Source organism: Capra hircus, chromosome 22, assembly GCF_001704415.2.
Source record: "Capra hircus breed San Clemente chromosome 22, ASM170441v1, whole genome shotgun sequence".
NCBI lineage: Eukaryota > Metazoa > Chordata > Mammalia > Artiodactyla > Bovidae > Capra > Capra hircus.
Window position 1 is genome coordinate 35,880,123 of NC_030829.1, and position 17,103 is coordinate 35,897,225.

The window sequence follows — 17,103 nt, forward strand, 5'->3', positions numbered from 1 at the left end:
GTTGGATGGCATCACCGACTCCGTGGACATGACTTTGAGCAAACTCCCGGCAATAGTGAAGGACAGGGAAGATGTGTGTGCTGCTGTCCATGGGGTCCCAAAGCGTCGGGCAGGATGGAGCAGTTGAACTGATTTATTATTTTAGCCCCTGCTGTCACTGGTGCTGCTGCTTCTCTCCCTTTTGTTCTTGATCATGACTGCTACTGCTGCGAAACTTCTTTCATGACCCAGGGTCTGGAGCCCAGGACACGAAATTGCTTTCGGTCAGTTTTGGAATGTTCAGAATTCCAACCCCTGTGCTCCATGGAAAGGTTTCTGAGTTGTGCCTCAGTGAGTGCTGCCTCCTGCAGGAAACTTTGCGATGTGTCCTCCCTCTCAGTTTAGAACGTGTGTCCTTGAAGCATTGCAGTGGCAGGTGTGCTGGTGTGGTTGGAAAAACAAAAGCCAGTTCTTTCTCTTTGTCCAGTATTGGCCACGGTCATTATGCTGATTGCAGTGGAGGCTGCAGTAGTTAGGGATGATTCTGATGACTGAGGATTTACCTCAAAATGCCAGGACTCAGTGGTGACTGAGGACTTAAGGTCCTTGAACACTGACATAGTGACATGTTCCTTTCCGGATGGTGGAGAGGCTTGTTTTCTCTATGCTTTTTTTATGGGTTTGACATAGGCTAGAGCATGTACTTTTTATCTCTGAGGAGAGAAATAAGAGAGTAAAAGTTGTTAATTTTTAAGCTAGCCACTTCTATGTCATTTTGATCAGGTCCTATTTTGTGAATGTCCTATATCACATGTATTTTGTTGTAAACGTCATTCATTGACCTTAGCTGTTGCTCATTTAAAGGGTTAGGAAGGCACTCTTCCCTTTTAAATGTCTCATTTCCTGTTTTAGATATGTAAAACAAAAATCTGTACAGGTTGGTGAAAAGTCCCTAACTGTAAAAATGAATCACTTTTAGTCTCATTACTCTTTTCAGATGTAACATGTATGACATGTCGAGAGTAAAATACGCTTTCTGAATTTCCCAGCTGGCTCAGTCAAATACCTATACCCTTTTTTTTGTTTGTTTGTTTGTTTCGTTGTGTGAAACTAAATGTGTGGAAGGCCGTGGTGGTAGCTTTTGGATAAAACTCAGTTTTTATGCTTTTTTGGATTTATTGAAGATGTTGACTCTTTGCTCCCTCTGGGCATAAATGTGGGTTTCCTAGAAAATGAAAGTGTAAGTGCTGGGTAAATAGGTTAAGAGGCAGGTATCTGGTGAAAACTCCTTGTAGCAGCTCCAGGATCATCTATCAGGTCCTCAGGTCTTCACCTGCTGACAGGAAGCTAATGCCAGTGGTGCCAATGCTGCCAGACCAAGGAAATAAAGATTGCCGCTCCCTTCTCCTTGCCCTTGATCAGCAGGCGCTGTCAATAGGGCTGATGAATTAGGTGAAACTCAAGACCAGGAAGCACTGTGCAATATGACATTTAATTACTAGGTGTGAAATAAACCAAAAACAAATGAAACCACTTTTTTTTTTTTCCTAAAGATAGATTGTTCATATGTCAGAGCTAAGATGTCATTGCCTTTTAATGAATTGGTTTATAAAATTCTGTCTTTAATAGTCATTGATTTGATCCTTGACCTGATTTTATCTGGACACATATTAGGTCTAGTTTGTGTTAAGGACCCGGGCATAATTTGCTTTCTTGGGTTAAGGAGAAGCCTGTGGACTGAAAATGATGTGGCTGTTTTTGAAGGCAGCTCTTTCACTCACCTGACATCTCTGAAATAAGGTTTCTTTGAAAAGGGCCAATTTCTCTTAGAAAGCATAGAATAATTTGTAGAGTTTTATGTAGTAATTATTATAAGTAACTCACAATAACATTTCTACTTGATTTTACTTATTCAAAACTGGTCACTCACTTCCTAGTAATACCTTTGCTATCTCATACATTATTCTAATGAAATCATGCCTTTAGAAGTCAGTGTAGGTGATATCATATGAACTCAGGCTTATGTTCATTACTGTCTGCATTTTTCCTAGCAAATGTTTAGAAGCATTAATAATTTGTGTTTAATTTAAACTCTGAAAGATACTTCATTTGGCTTACCAGGCAGAGTGAAAAATAATAATTTATATGAGTCATCTATCTAGGAAGTGTAGTCTATAACATAAAACGACCCAGAGCTGTGACAAGAGAAGTACTGCATAATGTGAGACTGTAATTGCTCATTGAGAAATGAATTAAGCGAAAGAAGGGCAATAACAGTTCATCAGCTGGATCTACATCATTTTGCAGTTGTTCCCAGTCCATATTTTTTTGGAATGTGACTTAGATTTGGAGAGGCAGTTGGCAAGAATTAGATAAGGTAATGTATGGTCCCAGGGTGGGGGAAGTCAAGGCGGTAATTCAGTTTTCTGGGAATCTGCTGATGTCATCATTTATGGGGAAAAGCATAAGTCGCTTATGAACAATAGCAGAGTCCCAGGAGTGAATTCAGCTGCCTGGGATCCCATCCTTATGTTCACATGTTCATATTTCTCGGACTTGGCTCATAAGACACTTTTTGAATATTAGAGTTTTGAGTGCTAATATAGTCTTCTCAAGGTGAAGGGTGGTATTAAGGGAAATTTAAAAGGCAGAGAAGGACATGCTAAAAAATAGAAATACTCAGTTTTTATGCTTTTTGCTCAGTTTTAACACTTTGGAAACATAATCCTAGAAATTTTACTGTTCACATCATGTTTTCCTTTATTATAAAGGCCATACTCTGTTGTTGAAGTAAGGAAACACATAAACAGTACCATAACATGTATGTCTTTGGTATATGCTTAATGTACCAAACTGCTTTATCCTTTTAGCATCTCATATTGTGCGTCACACACTATTTCCTTTTGTCTTCTTTGACATGGCAGTTATACACTTGACAAGAACCAAAGTAAAATTTACACGGTGATGACTGTTACTCTGAATACTTGAGAAGGCTTTAAGAATTGTCATGCCTAGGTCAACTGAGAACCAGTGTATTAATTAAATCAATGCAGACTCTTTTTTTCTTATGTCCATCTTGACTTGCTCTTGTAACTGTTCTCTGTTGGTGTTAGATATAAATTGTTTTCTCTCTTTATATCCAAGTTTATGGTATTTCTTTAGGAAGTCTATATTTACCCTTTGCGTGGGAAGGAGTTAATTGTATGAAGAATAGCATGTAATATTAAATTATGGGACTTGAGGACCTCACATTCAGACACACTGTATTCTAGCAAATAGGCATCTGTCTATCCTTATAGATACATGCTTGTGCTTAATGACAATGATCATTTAAAATTATGGTATTTACAGAACAAGTTGATTTTAAGATTTCTTAACAAAATACCGTCCACAAAGTTGTGACTGGGAGTTGTGTGCTTTTGTGTGAGAGCTTTTGACAAATAAGAATTAAAAATAGAAAATTTTGTGTGATGTGAAACTTGTGGGAAAAGAATGCCACTCTTGGGATAATTAAATTAGGCATTATGTACAGAAAACCTGTGTTCCACAATAGCAATATAATGAAGGGGCAGTAGTTACTTTCTTTACTTTTAAAGGGAAATGGTTGGAAAAAGAGAAGGGGGAGCTGTGGTGGTGATGGTGATGATGCTTTTGTTGTTATAGTCGATGCTCATTGAATGCAGATTATGACCAGACCTAGCAGGTTCTATGTATTGTCTTAATCCTTACACAAGTTTATGAGGCAGGTATTATTATTCCCATTTTGGAGATGAGGAAGCCATGGCCCCAAATGTTTAACTTGGTTTTGGTTACACAGTTTGTCAATATCAGAGCTGGAATTTGAACTCACCAAGTCTGATTTTAGATCTTGTAACAGTTTCTGTCTCTATATGGCTGTTCTGGGAGAATTCCAGACCCCTGCAGTTTTTAGGAAGATATAACGTGGTCAATAATTTCTGATTTCTGATCTCATGCTTACACTTGATTCATATATTGGAAGGACTAATGAAAGCAGGTTACTGTTAAAGAAGAAATTTATGCCATGCACATGTTATCCACAGAAATGTTAACAACTCCTCTACTGAATAGTCATATCCTTGGAGACAGAGACTACCTTCTGTTTATCTCTGCATATCTGTAGTGTAGTATTATTTTTAACAGTGTTATTGATAGTGTTTACTCCATAAAAGTCAGCATTTTTATTATATTCCTAAAACTGTGAAACCAGCTATCTAATTTCAGGACATTCTTTTCACCCCTGAAAGAAACCATCTACCCATTGGCAGTCAGTCTTGATTATTATTTCTTTTAAACTAAAGAAAGAAAGCTGCCAGAGATTAGCAGCATTTAGCATTGGCTTGCAGTCACCTAATTTGTGAAAACTTGACATTCTCCATTAATTATAGCTTTTCACCAAAATAACCATTTTCTTTCACATGCTTTTGAAATTACCTGGTTGAAATCATTGGCGTTAGTTCACTCCATTTTATACAAACACTTGCTGTCATTAATTCAGAGAAAGTAGAATGTATAAACTGTCATAATACTGAAAGTCTATCTGATCTAATCCCTTCTTATCGTAGACAGCCTTTAGTACTAAACTATGGCATTACTGATTTTCAGAATTCCTTTCTGAACAGAAAAATGCCTCAAGATAATCCCCCCTAAAGTTGATTTTTGATAAGCATGTACGGAGTGTTGGAAATTCTTTTCGTTCATTGCCTGAATGCTGAATGTTTGCAATGAATCTGTGACAGCTTGAAAAATTTCCCTTCCCTGTTTTTAATGAATGCAGGATTTCCATGACTATGTTTGCCTCTCCCCCGCATCAAAGAGGAAGAATGGTTAATATGCATGTTCAAGTCATTGCTTGACTTTCCTATTCAGTGATCCTGGCCTGTATTACCTCATTATTCTGATTAAGAAGTAGTAAAACATGTTTCCTGGGAGCTCAGGTTTTGGATTAAGAAAGTCATAGGGGGTGGGACAGAGCATTCTCCCCCAGGCTTAACTCCATCAAGCACCCCTTCGTTTTGCTTGATGAGGCCAGAGATGAAGAGCTATGAAGACTAAGCTGCCCCCCTCCTCACACTAGCTTGTTCCTGTACCCAGTGCTTTCTTCATATATAGCGGCTTTTGCTGCCCTGTGGAAATAAAGTCTCGGGTTCAAATCCTGGCTCTGCCACTTACCAGCTGTGTAATTCTTGGCAAGTCACCTCATCTCTGTTGGCCCATTTTGTCGCCTGTGAAGTGGGGGCAATAATGATAACTATAGGGTTGTTTTTGTTTGACTGTTTAGTGGATTTAAAAGGACACAAGGACACAAGCAGGGGACTAGTTTTAAACATTAAAATTATTAGAAGTTGAGGTATAGTTGATTTACAATGTTTAGGTATACAGCAAAGTGATTTAGTTATACATATATATATCTGTGAGTATGTATATGTGTGTATGTATTCTTTCTCAGATTCTTCTCTGTTATAGGTTATTGTAAGACATTGAATATAGTTATAGTTCCCTGTGCTATACAGTAGGTCCTTGTTGTTTATCTGCTTTATATATAGTAATATATAAATGTTAATCTCAGATTCCTAATTTATCTCCCCCCCCTACCCCACTTCCCCTTTGGTAAGCATAAGTTCTTTTTCTATGTCTCTGAATTAATTTACAAATAAATTTATTTGTATAATGTTTTTAAGGTCCCACATGTGAGAGAGATCATGTGATATTTGCCTTTCTCTGTCTGATTTACTCCACTGGAGACTGTCTAGGTCCATCCTTGTTCCTGCAAATGGCATTACTTCACTCCTTTTTATGGCTGAGTAGTATTCCATTTTATGTTTATATACCACATTTTCTTTAGCCATTCATCTGTTGATGGCCTGATTTTAAACATAAACATGTTCTCCTAGGAGAAAAGGCCTATTGGTCTTCTGTTCTCCATTCTCTGTTCCTGCCTCCTGTTCGCTTACAGCCCTGGTAATAACAAAAGCTTCAGTAAAAGCAAGTGCTTTTTATGCAGGAAGAAACACACACTAGCTATTCAAGGGGCCCTGCATTTGGGTGCCTAAAGCCATGATTAAGGTGCCATAGAAAAGTCCCTAATGTTTTGAGTCTAATAGACTTGCAAGGCTTTGTGGTCAGTATTAGTAGATACATTGTTTCTAAATCTCTGTTTGGGGAGGAAGAGGGTTTATCCCCTTGTGGCTGGTCAGGCTCCCTAGAAAACGGGCATGTACTCACAGAAAAATGTTTGTTATGGCACATGCTACAAGATTTGTATTTCTGGGTTGGTGACAAGAGGACATGAGCATTCATGAATTGGAGCCAAAGAGTTAGGACTTATCCCTACAGGGTAAAAACATAAAGATCGCTTAGTTGTAGGACATACCTTCCTTCCATTTTTTAAAGACATAAAGATCACTTAGTTGTAGGACATACCTTCCTTTCATTTGTATGTCGAAATGAAATAGGTGGGGTTGACATGGTAAATAGGCAGATGATCTCCTAGCCGGGGTAACGAAGGTTACATTAACTGAGGGCCAGAAATGACGCAGGTTTGACTGTGAGAATATCTAGCAGGAAAACAAAATAATATGCTATGTATTTAAATGATATGCAGAGAGGTTTTTCTCCTTGAACATATCTCCAAGAGTGTTGATGAAACTCACCTCTGAGTTTCCAGGCTAGCCAAATCCAGGTCAGCTGCTCATCACCTACCTGTTAGTTTCAGGTACTCTGTCCCCGCTGGGCACCGTGATGGGAGCGGCACATACCTGTTTCCCTTTGAACTTGCACAAAGCCCAGAGGTGGAGGTGTTTTTAGTACTTAAAAATTGTAAGTTTATATGTTGATGGTTTTATTTTTTCCACCCTCAATGTAGGTGAGGAAACTGAGACTTAGGTGGAGCAACCTAAATTCTTTAGAGAGTAAGGTGAATGGAGTAGCACTCTGAAATGACTGTTTTCCACCTTAAAAACTAGAGGCTCTAACATCTGTCCTGGGTTTTCCTGGTTGGTAGAGACCTAGTCCTAGTGGTTCCCAACATGACTTTAGTGATGAAGTGAGGTGATTTTAAGCAGTGTTCTTGATGCTACTTGAAGATCTGATCTAATACTGAGCATATGACTCTCTGTAATTAAAAATAAAATGCTTGTAATTGTGTTAAGGAGAAAGTCTCAGTTTGGTGCTAATAAGTCTCTAATGTTTGTTAATCTCCCTTTGTCATGAGAGAATGTGGACTTCAGGCTCAGAGCCTTGGACTCTAGGTAAAATGAACCAATTTTATTTTTGTTGTATTTATTTTTAGTTGTTGTTTATGACAGGCTGGAACTGATTGTTCATTGTTGGTAATGCTAAGTGTTTCCTTTCTGAAGTTTTGTAACAGTAAAATCTGCTCTTTGTCATGTGCAGTTCTGTAGGCTTTGACAAGTACATTGTCCTTCACCTTCCACCGCAATCAGGATACAGAACTGTTCTGCCTCCTCAAGCCCTCTCCACTCCTCCCATTCCCTGGTGCTGCCCCCTTGCAGTCAACGTCAACCATACACCTGGCAACAGCTGGTTTATTCTCCATCTCTATTGTAGTTTTGCCTTTAATGGGCTATCACTGATATGGAATATGCAGTATCTAGCCTTTTGAGTCTGGCTTTTTTTTCTTACACTTATTGGAATGTATTTGGGATTAATCCATGTTGTTGTGTACATTTAAACTGTTGTTGAGTTCATTGTAAGGACTTAACACTGTGTATCCAGTTGTCAATTGAGGCACGTTCAGGTTGTCTATCTGTTTTGGGCTGATTATATGTAGAGCTGCTTTAGACATTTGTATATAGGTTTTCGTGTAAATGAATTTTCATTTATTGAGGATAAATATTTAGGAGTGTGATTTGGGGGTCCTGTGTAGATTTGTGTTTAACTTTTTAACAAGCTGCCAAACTCTTTTTCAAGTGGCTGTACCATTTTGCATCCTTACCAACAATGTATGAAAAAGTTCCAGTTGCTCCTTGTTTTCACTAGCATCTGGTACTGTAAGATTTTTTTTTAAGCCCATTCTAATAGGTGTATAGCAGTTAAGCATTTCTTTTGATCTCAAGATATGGCAAAAACCGTATGTGTGCATGCCAAGTCACTTCAGTTGTTTTCAACTCTTAGTGACCCCAGGGACTGTAGCCTGCAAGGTTCCTCTGTCCATGGGATTTTCCAGGCAAGAATACTGGAGTGGGTAGCCATGCCCTCCCTGAGGGGATCTTTCCGACCTAGGGATTGAGCCTGTGGCTCGTGCATTGCAGGCAGACTTTTTCCATTGAGCCACAGGGGAAAAATTGTGTGAGTGGTAGGTAGGTAACTGAGTGAATTTTGGGAAAAACATGTTCTACTCTGCTTTATCTCTGCCAACTAAAGAATAAAGACTATGAGGCTATCTTGGATATCTAATGAATTTCAAGCAACGTAAACACTTGTTTCCTTAACCTGTAAGCAGATGGAGTGACTATGATTTTTGAAAGTCTCGTTACATTTGGATAAGCAAAACCCAGATGAAGTTAACATCAGATGATCCCATTGAGTATTAACAATTTACTCTTAGTAATGATCCTTATACTAGCAGTCTGGCCTTGAGGCCAGTTGGAGTGACGACTTGCCTTGAAACTTAATGGTATTGGGAACACTTAGCAGTAGGAAATAGCATATTCGTGTTTCATTTCTAAATTATTTTCCTGCTTGAGCTGGATATTTCAAGAGGAATTCTAGAAATAAGGAGAGAATGCAGATGAGCTCCAAACTTGGTTTTGTTTCTGTAGCCATTTGTTGTTGTTCAGTCACTCAGTCGTATGAGATTCTGCGACCCCATGGACTGCAGCACACTAGGCTTCCCTGTCCTTCACTGTCTCTCAGTTTGCTTAAACTCGTATCCATTGATTCGGTGATGCTATCCAACCATCTCATTCTCTGTAGCCGTAGTTTGTGGAGTTTGATGATAAGGAAGGTAGTTTTTTGATTTCCTCGTCAAGATTCCCTCGTGCCAGGTACCCTGAAAGTTTATGAACCATACAATGTGCCCAAGAAGCAAGCAGCCACTCAAGCTTTGGAGGCAAACTTTTGTGGGTATTGCTAATTCATGCTGAGACAGTCAGCAGGGCATAGCTCAAATTCATTTATCTCGTGCGTAAAAGGCTGATAGTATTCACTTCTCTGGTGCAAATCTTATTAAATTTTTTAACACTTAAAAAAAACTCTGTGTAAGTGATGAATGGTTTGAGATTTAAAAACCAAAATCAGGCAGAAAAATACTGCCACCTTCTCCTAACTTTAGGTTGCAAAGTGTCGGATACGACTGAGCGACTGAACATCCAAGTATTGAGGACCTTGATGCTAGCTTTCCATGAAGTGGGGAACTTTGGGACGTATCGGGTGTTGATTCAGTTGGAGCCTCTGGTCTTTGGCATGTTCTTGCAAGGATTAAGCTAATATTGAAGTTGTTTGAGTAAGATGCCTAAGAATCAGGACTTTCAGGATTATTTTATTATTTTAGTTATTTTATTTGATTTATAAAATATCAAAACAACTAACGACAAGCACCGTGGTACAATTCAGAGGGATGTAAAGAAACAATTTTTTTTTTTCTCCTCCCATTTCTGCACCCACCCTCTTCTGGTTACCACTGTTAAGGATTTATTCCATCCATTTAACTATTTATTAACTCAGAAAACATGTAGCACCCATAGGGCTTTCTTTTCTCTTTTTCAGTAAAATGCAGTGGTTATTTTTGTACTTTATGTTACTTAACTGTATATTATAGATATTCTTTCTCATAACTGCTTGGGCATCTAACTAGTATTTCTTTACAGAGCAAAAAAAAGGAAAAAAAATCCTAAGGGCAAATCTACCATATTTCATTTACTCATTCCTATATTCACAGGAACTCACTTTTTGTGTATGTGTGTATTTTGGAGGATTGCTTTTGTATTGATCTTGTTGCTTTTGGTTTTTGTTTTGGCTGCCAAAAGTGATGGCACGAATATCTAAGAAGACTTTTTTCCCAAGATACCATATCCAAAAGAAACCAAACAGAATTTTTAGTACAAAACATAAAGCTTGACTGTCATTTTTCAGAGCAGATAAGAGGTTTTTAAAGGATGCGTTTCCTGTTGGAGTACAAGATTCTGCAGTTTGATTGTTGTTGTTCAGTCAGTAAGTCATGTCTGACTCTTTGTGACCCTGTGGACTGTTTGCCAGGCTCCTGTGTCCATGGCGTTTCCCAGACAAGAATACTGGAGTGGGTTGCCATTTCCTTCTCAAGCAATTTGATTTGTTTCTTACTTTTATTTCAGAAGCTGAAAGTGCTTTGGGGGCATGGTAGTGAACATAATACTGGAAATGACCTCCTGGTTTAGAAATGCACTGGCCAAGCCAGTTGCTGCTAGCCATGTGTGCCTCTTTAAATCTAAAGTAATTAACATTAGATAAAATTGCAGTTCAGTTCCTCTGTCACGTTAGCCACATATCAATAGCTACATGTGTACACATGTTGAACTTCAATGCTGTGCACCTGAAATGTATTTAATAAAAATAATAATAACCAGATGTGGCTCGTGGCTACCATCTTAGACTCACATCTACATCTATGAAACATTTCGCATAAGGCAGAAAGTTCTTTTGGACAACAATGATTTCAAATGACTAAAGTCAGATTCCTACTTTCAAATCATAGCTCTGCCCAACTGAGTTGTATGTGACCTTGGGAAGATTACTTTGCTTCTCTGGGTATCAGCTTCCTCATCAATAAAGTGAGCATAATAGCAATTCTTCTGTGTTTCTGAGAAACTAATTAGCTATAGCACTATTGATTAACTGTTGAACACTTTACCTAAGATATAGGTAAGCATCAAATAAATGGAAGCTGTTCTGTTTTTCCTAGTGTTTGATTATCTCTTTTTTCTTTTGGAAGGCCAGGAGGTGAGCTCTGTGTTTGTTTGTTCAAACATAGTAGCTGTAAGATATTGTTGCCCTGATTTCTAGCTGGATCAACAAAAGACGGTGTAGTAAGCTGTAAGCAACCTCCGTTTGTCAGCCTGGGGATTTTTTTTTTTTTTTTTAATACGTTATCCCTGAGAAACACTGTAGAATTTGTTTTACTTCTCTTCTGCCAGGAAGTAACCCTTCTGGCTTTGTTAGAAGTGTGGTTTGTAATAATTGTACCCACCCCAGATGGCTCCTGAAAAACCTTTGAAATGCCATCTGCCAGGCGTGTGTCCAGCAGGCAGCCTGTCATTCTGCTGAAAGAAAAGAGAGGGCGGGGTCCCCTCCCAGGCCCTTTCTCCCTAGCATCTCTGAATGGGAGCCTGGTCATGTGGACCAGGCCCAGGGCCGGTTGCTCAGAGGATAACTCCAGTAAGCTCCTGCTGGCCTGCAGAGAGGAAAGGTTTTGTCTGGATAGTAAACCCTGAAGGTTTTCTGGGTGGAGATGAATCCTTCCCCACCGGCTTCCCCCGCCTCTTAAAGACCATTCTAAGCGTATTTATTTCCAAGGGAAAATGGTGTCTGCATGTTTTCATTTTTCCTCTAAAATGTACCATTTTCCCCCAAGTTCTTGATTATTTTCAATCCTTTCAGGAAATTAAGTCCCAGAGGTTAGTGTTGTCTCAACAGTTACTCTGACAAATTGGTTCAGAAAACATGACTGGAAGAAATGTCAACGATAAGATGATTATAAGAAGGGGAGAAAAACCAAAATATTGTCTGATGTGGAAGACTTTGAAAAAACAAACAAACAAATCTGTTTGGTCTTACTTATTTATCCGCATTTGGGGGTGCTGGGAAGGGAGGGATGGATTTAGTTAATAGAATTTTGGTATGGAGACTTGAGTGTGAGAGTTGCCATATAAAACATATTTAGGACAGATTCTTTCACAGCAAGTTTCAAAGAGATTCTGTTCTTGCCCTGCACTGGAATTTCCCAGTACGATGCAGACTGTTCGTGTTTTCCAAATAGCCGGCTGAACAGCTTTTGCACTTGGCTCTGAGACATCACACCCTCCTCCTCTGCTCCTGCTTTGTTGACAGCTGCCTCTTCATCTCCTCTGCGGATCTTTTCCTCTGCTCAGTTTCCAAAAATTGTTAAGTTTTTGTGTTTAAGTCAGACTTCTTGACTGCTTTTTCTATACTGTCTCTCCCCCTAGATTCTTTCTCTTGCCTTCAAATGCCAGGGGTTTAGTGATAACTCTCAAATTTGGGGCCCAACCACCCGTCTTATTTTTAGATTTACATATTCAGCTGTCCAGAGCGCTCTACACCCAAGGTGTCTGATAGGCATCTCAAGCTTTCACATATTCAGAAGTGAACTCTTGGTTTTTTTTCCCTTATACACCATTCCCCCATCTTCTTGATATCTGTAAGTAGCACATCCTGTTTGCCCAGGTCATATTCTTCTGTTTTTCTTACACACTCCATCAGAGGTTTCTGTCTTTAAAATCTAAACCTAGCATAGCCTGATGAGTTGATGTACTTTGAACACATCTATCCTATGTACTCTCTTACAGCTGTTTAAAGTGTTCACAATTCATAATAGAAATCTCATTGCTTCTTATCACCTCTGTCCTATTGTTCTTGTCTACGCCTTGATTTTTTTCTCAACTGGACACTGAAAAGAGTGAAAGTGTTAGTCTCTTAGTCATGTCTGACTGTTTGCAACCCCATGGACTATAGCTCACCAAGCTTCTCGTTCATGGCAAGTTTTCTAGGCAAGAATACTGGAGTGTATTGCCATTCCCTTCTTCAGGGGATCTTTCCCAACCAGGGATCACAGCAGGGTCTTCTGCATTGCATGCAGATTCTTTACCATCTGAGCCACCAGGGAAGCTTGATTATGTATATAATTTGAACTATAATACCAACTCATTTCATTCTATAATAACATAAACTATGTATCTGGTAGCAGGTACTGAGCTAGGCCTTTTAAAAGCCTTGTCTTACTCAATACACACAACAAATGTATAGGTAGTTTATTGTCCTTATTTCACAGATTAGGAAACTGAGAAACAGCAGAAGCTCCAGGAACCAGACAGACATGAATTCATCATTCCCTTTCTATGTGTACCGCCTCAGCAGCAGTATATGGTACTCTTTATGCTTCTGGAGTACCCACTGTATGCCTGACACCCGAGACGTAAATTTAAACACTGTAAAGTACCTCAAGGGTGTCATAGTCTGCCAAGGAAGCAAGAAATGGAAACAACTTAGGAAACACTTTAAGAATAGACTTTTGGACACTACACAAGCAGGCTTTTATACCAGAAAGTCCTGGTGTGCTGAGCATGACAAGCAAACATTTGTAACATAATTGGTACTATGGATAATGTGCAGCTCTTTGTAACACTCAGATTTCAGATATTAGAAAAATTGGACGTGTTTCAAAATGTTCTGTTTGAGTAAAATATGGAAGAAGTGTTGAGTTTTTGATGTAAGAGGTATCTGGATATCCATTGTAGATGCATGGAAATTCACATGGGTGGACAATCAGAGACTGTGCCCTGCCATGAACCCTGGAGACAACATACAGTTGGTTATTTAATCGCTTTTTAGGGAGAATTAGAATTAGGACTAGGGGGAAAAGTCTTGCTTATTATATTTTTAAAAAATGACTTAAAAGCACTGTGGGTAATTGTGCCTTGCAGAGTGAACGCATGCTGGTTGCATGCCCTACCTAACTTGAATGTTGGAGCAGAAATCATGAATGTTGCTCCTTTAATTTTTGTTTAATCTCCCCTACCATTTAATATAGATTCCTAGTATGTACTGCAAAATTGCTTATGGTTTATTTTCTTTTTTTAGTTAGAGTGTAAACCACACTCCTTCCACACTTTTGATTGAGATTGACTGGGCTAAAATGATAGGTCTTTCACCCAGCACCTCAGATGGGTGACTTAAATATTCTAGAGGGTCTGTGTTATTTCATAAGAAGAATTGTTGTATTTATGAGTCTTTGATTGCATGATGAGATTAATTCAGGGGGAGAATTTTCTATCAAATGCAGTGTCCTTTTTCTCCTGTCAGAACTTACGGGTGGCCTCTTTTTGCCAAACATATTAATTACATGGAGACACAGCAACATTTTGATCCCTGGGAGGTATCCAGCCACAGATCTTGGGCAATTGAATTTCTCTAGTGATGTGTTTATGCAGCGGGTGTCATTTTCTTCAAAGGGCTTATTACATTGGAAGTTGCCGGATATATTGAGGAACACAAGAATTTCGAGGCCTGTGATAAAAATATAAACCCCTTAGGCTCTGAGCTTAAGGTGGATAATGTTTTTAGAATTTACTGGAGCCCTAAAAGCTGCTGATTGTGAATGTTGTCTGTGTAAAATACAGTTCACCCTTTTCATTCAGTGCATTCATCATTTTTTTTCAGTGATAAAAATCTCCCTGGGCTGCCTTGCTGTGATTGGCTTTGTCTTTCTGGTATTTGAGGGGCCCAGGCACGAGAGGATGGAAGTCAGGATGCTTTTCTGCTAGAAAGACATTACCTTTGCCAGCTCCCTGTCTCAGTAGGTGGGTCTGTCAGCTTAGGTACTTACTGAACTGGTTATTTTAATTACACCTGGATGGGACGCTTCCTCTTTCAGTGGACTGATGTTTTCTTGTGCCTTTTGTCTTGTCTGCCACAGGCACAACCCGGTCTCCCAGAGAAGGAGAGGTGCCTGGCGTGGACTATAACTTTCTGACTGTGAAGGAGTTCTTGGACCTCGAGCAGAGTGGGACTCTTCTAGAAGTCGGCACCTATGAAGGTGAGCTGGTCTGTATGGCAGCAGTGAGCGTGCCTCTCTGCTGGGCACCACAGAGGATCCTGGGCCATTGAGGCAGAGATGTTCTGTGGACTAGTGAAGTCTAAACATCTGTAGGAGATGGCAGTTCACCTTAATGGGATTAATAATAATAAAATATACGGAATAAGGCTTTGTGGAGCTCTTTAAAAATAATTTGGATTTTTTTTTTTCCTCCAGGATTTTTCTCCTTTAATTTGTTAATTTAAATCCAGGCACGTGTGAGTGTGGGCGTGTGTGTGTGTGTGTGTGCGTGTGTGTGTGTGTGTTTAATATGGGTGTGTACGGTAGTAGAAAGAAGAGGAAGAAGACTCATAGCATAAAATGTGACCTTATAGGTGGTGGTGTTTTAGTCTCAAAAGGACTGGAATGTCATTTGTACCACCAATTGATGTTTAATATATTTTTGAGTAGGTGATACATTTTCATGGAATATTTCAAAGCAGAATATTTTAGAAGTATTCAGTAAGTAAGCTCTTTCCTAGATCTATCTTCCACCTGCCTAATTTCCATTTCTCTTTACCCCAGATATTAAAACTGGTGTTATTCACTTCTGATTACTCTTCTGAAGTTTTTTTTTTTAATGTAAATACAAACACATATATGCAAGTGTACACATACATGTATTCGTTTCATACATGTGTTCTCATATCTTCCCTTATAGAAGGTATATATGCTATTTGACATCTTACTGTTTTATATCATGAAACTATGTCTTCTAAGTCTTTGAGGTTCAGTACTAGAGTGCTTTTTGTTTTCTTTTTTAAGTGACTGAATACGTGGACCATAATTTATTTAACTAGGTCTTTTTGAATAAACATTTTTTTAATATTTCAAAACATGACTGTGTTGAATAACATGAGTATAAATCATTTCACATAGGTGAAAGTAAATCTGTAGGAAGAGATCAAAGCCTAATGTGGGGAGAAAATTAAACTTACATCTTCTGAAGACAGTATTATAGCTTGATTGCTTTGTTGAGTGTCATTATTTAAGACAAAAGGATGTACTATGATACTGTTAATAACTGGATCAAGTTATTAAGTTTTGTGTACTTTTTAGAAACTCTCAAAATCTGGATTTATGGGACAAACATAGTGGCATTTTCCAGATGAGACTTAAAAACAGAGGATGAATACAAAATAGACTTATTTTATTAGGGGCATTGTAACTTTGACGTGATATTGCCCGTTTCAGGGGCATTTTTTTGCAGTGGTACAGGGAAGAATACTAACTTTGTGCCTACTGTTCATGTCCAAATTTTGAATATACATTTAACATTAGGTAGATATTAATGAGATTCCTGATTGTGAATACAAGAAGATTTGCTTTGAGTATTGCTGGTTATCCATTGTTGTGAAAGTCGTTCAGTCATGTCCAACTCTTTGCAACTCCATTCACTGTAACCTGCCAGGCTCCTCTGTCCATGGAATTTTCCAGGTCAGAATACTGGAGTGGGTAGCCATTCCCTTCTCCAGGGGGTCTTCCCACCTCATGGATCGAACCCAGCTCTCCTGCATTGCAGGCAGATTCTTTATTGTCTGAGCCAGTATTGCTGGTTATCCATTGTTGTAGTTTCCTTGAAGTACTGGGATTTGACTTGGGGTTGGTGGGCTGGGAGATCTGAGAGTGCCCCAAGGAAGAATGATTTGTTAAGACTGGTACATATATACAATAGAATATTACTCAGCAATAAAAAGAAATGCATTTGAGTCAGTTCTAATGAAATGGATGAAGAGTGAAGTAATGAGATGGATGAAGAGTGAAGTAAGAGTGAAGTAAGTCAGAAAGAGTGAGACAAATATCATATGTTAATACATATATATGGAATCTAGACAGATGATACCTCTGATCCTATTTGCAGGGTAGCAAAGGAGATGCAGACGTAAAGGACAGACTTTTGGACAAAGTGAGGGAAGGAGAGGGTGGAATGATTTGAGAAAGTAGCATTGAAACATATACATTATCATATGGAAAACAGATAGCCAGTGGTTTGACACAGGGAACCCAAAGCTGGTGCTCTGTGACAGCCTAGAGGGGTGGGATGGGAAGGGAGATGGGAAGGAGGTTTAAGAGGGAGGGGACCTATGTACACCTATGGCTGCTTCATGTTGATCTATGGCAGAAGCCATCACAATATTGTAAAGTATTTATCCTCCAATAAAAAAGAGTAGACCTAGTTGTGAGGTTAGAAAAGGGATGGGGGCTCAGTGGATATACCAAGAGCTTCTTCAGTGTGCTGTTTTGTAAATGTGAATATGGTTATAAATTCACGTGGCTGAGAAGAGAGCAAGTGTGGATCC

The 17,103-nt window shown here is 38.9% G+C and overlaps 1 protein-coding gene across 15 annotated transcripts in view; it reads left to right on the plus strand.

Moving 5' to 3' along the window:
• MAGI1 (membrane associated guanylate kinase, WW and PDZ domain containing 1) overlaps positions 1-17,103 on the plus strand; it is a 649,715-nt gene that overhangs the window by 505,831 nt on the left and 126,781 nt on the right. For all 15 annotated transcript variants that reach the window (XM_018066867.1, XM_018066868.1, XM_018066869.1 and 12 more), the window contains exon 3: positions 14,645-14,764. In XM_018066867.1, coding sequence (XP_017922356.1) covers positions 14,645-14,764 — 120 coding nt within the window. The remainder of the gene's footprint in view (positions 1-14,644; positions 14,765-17,103) is intronic.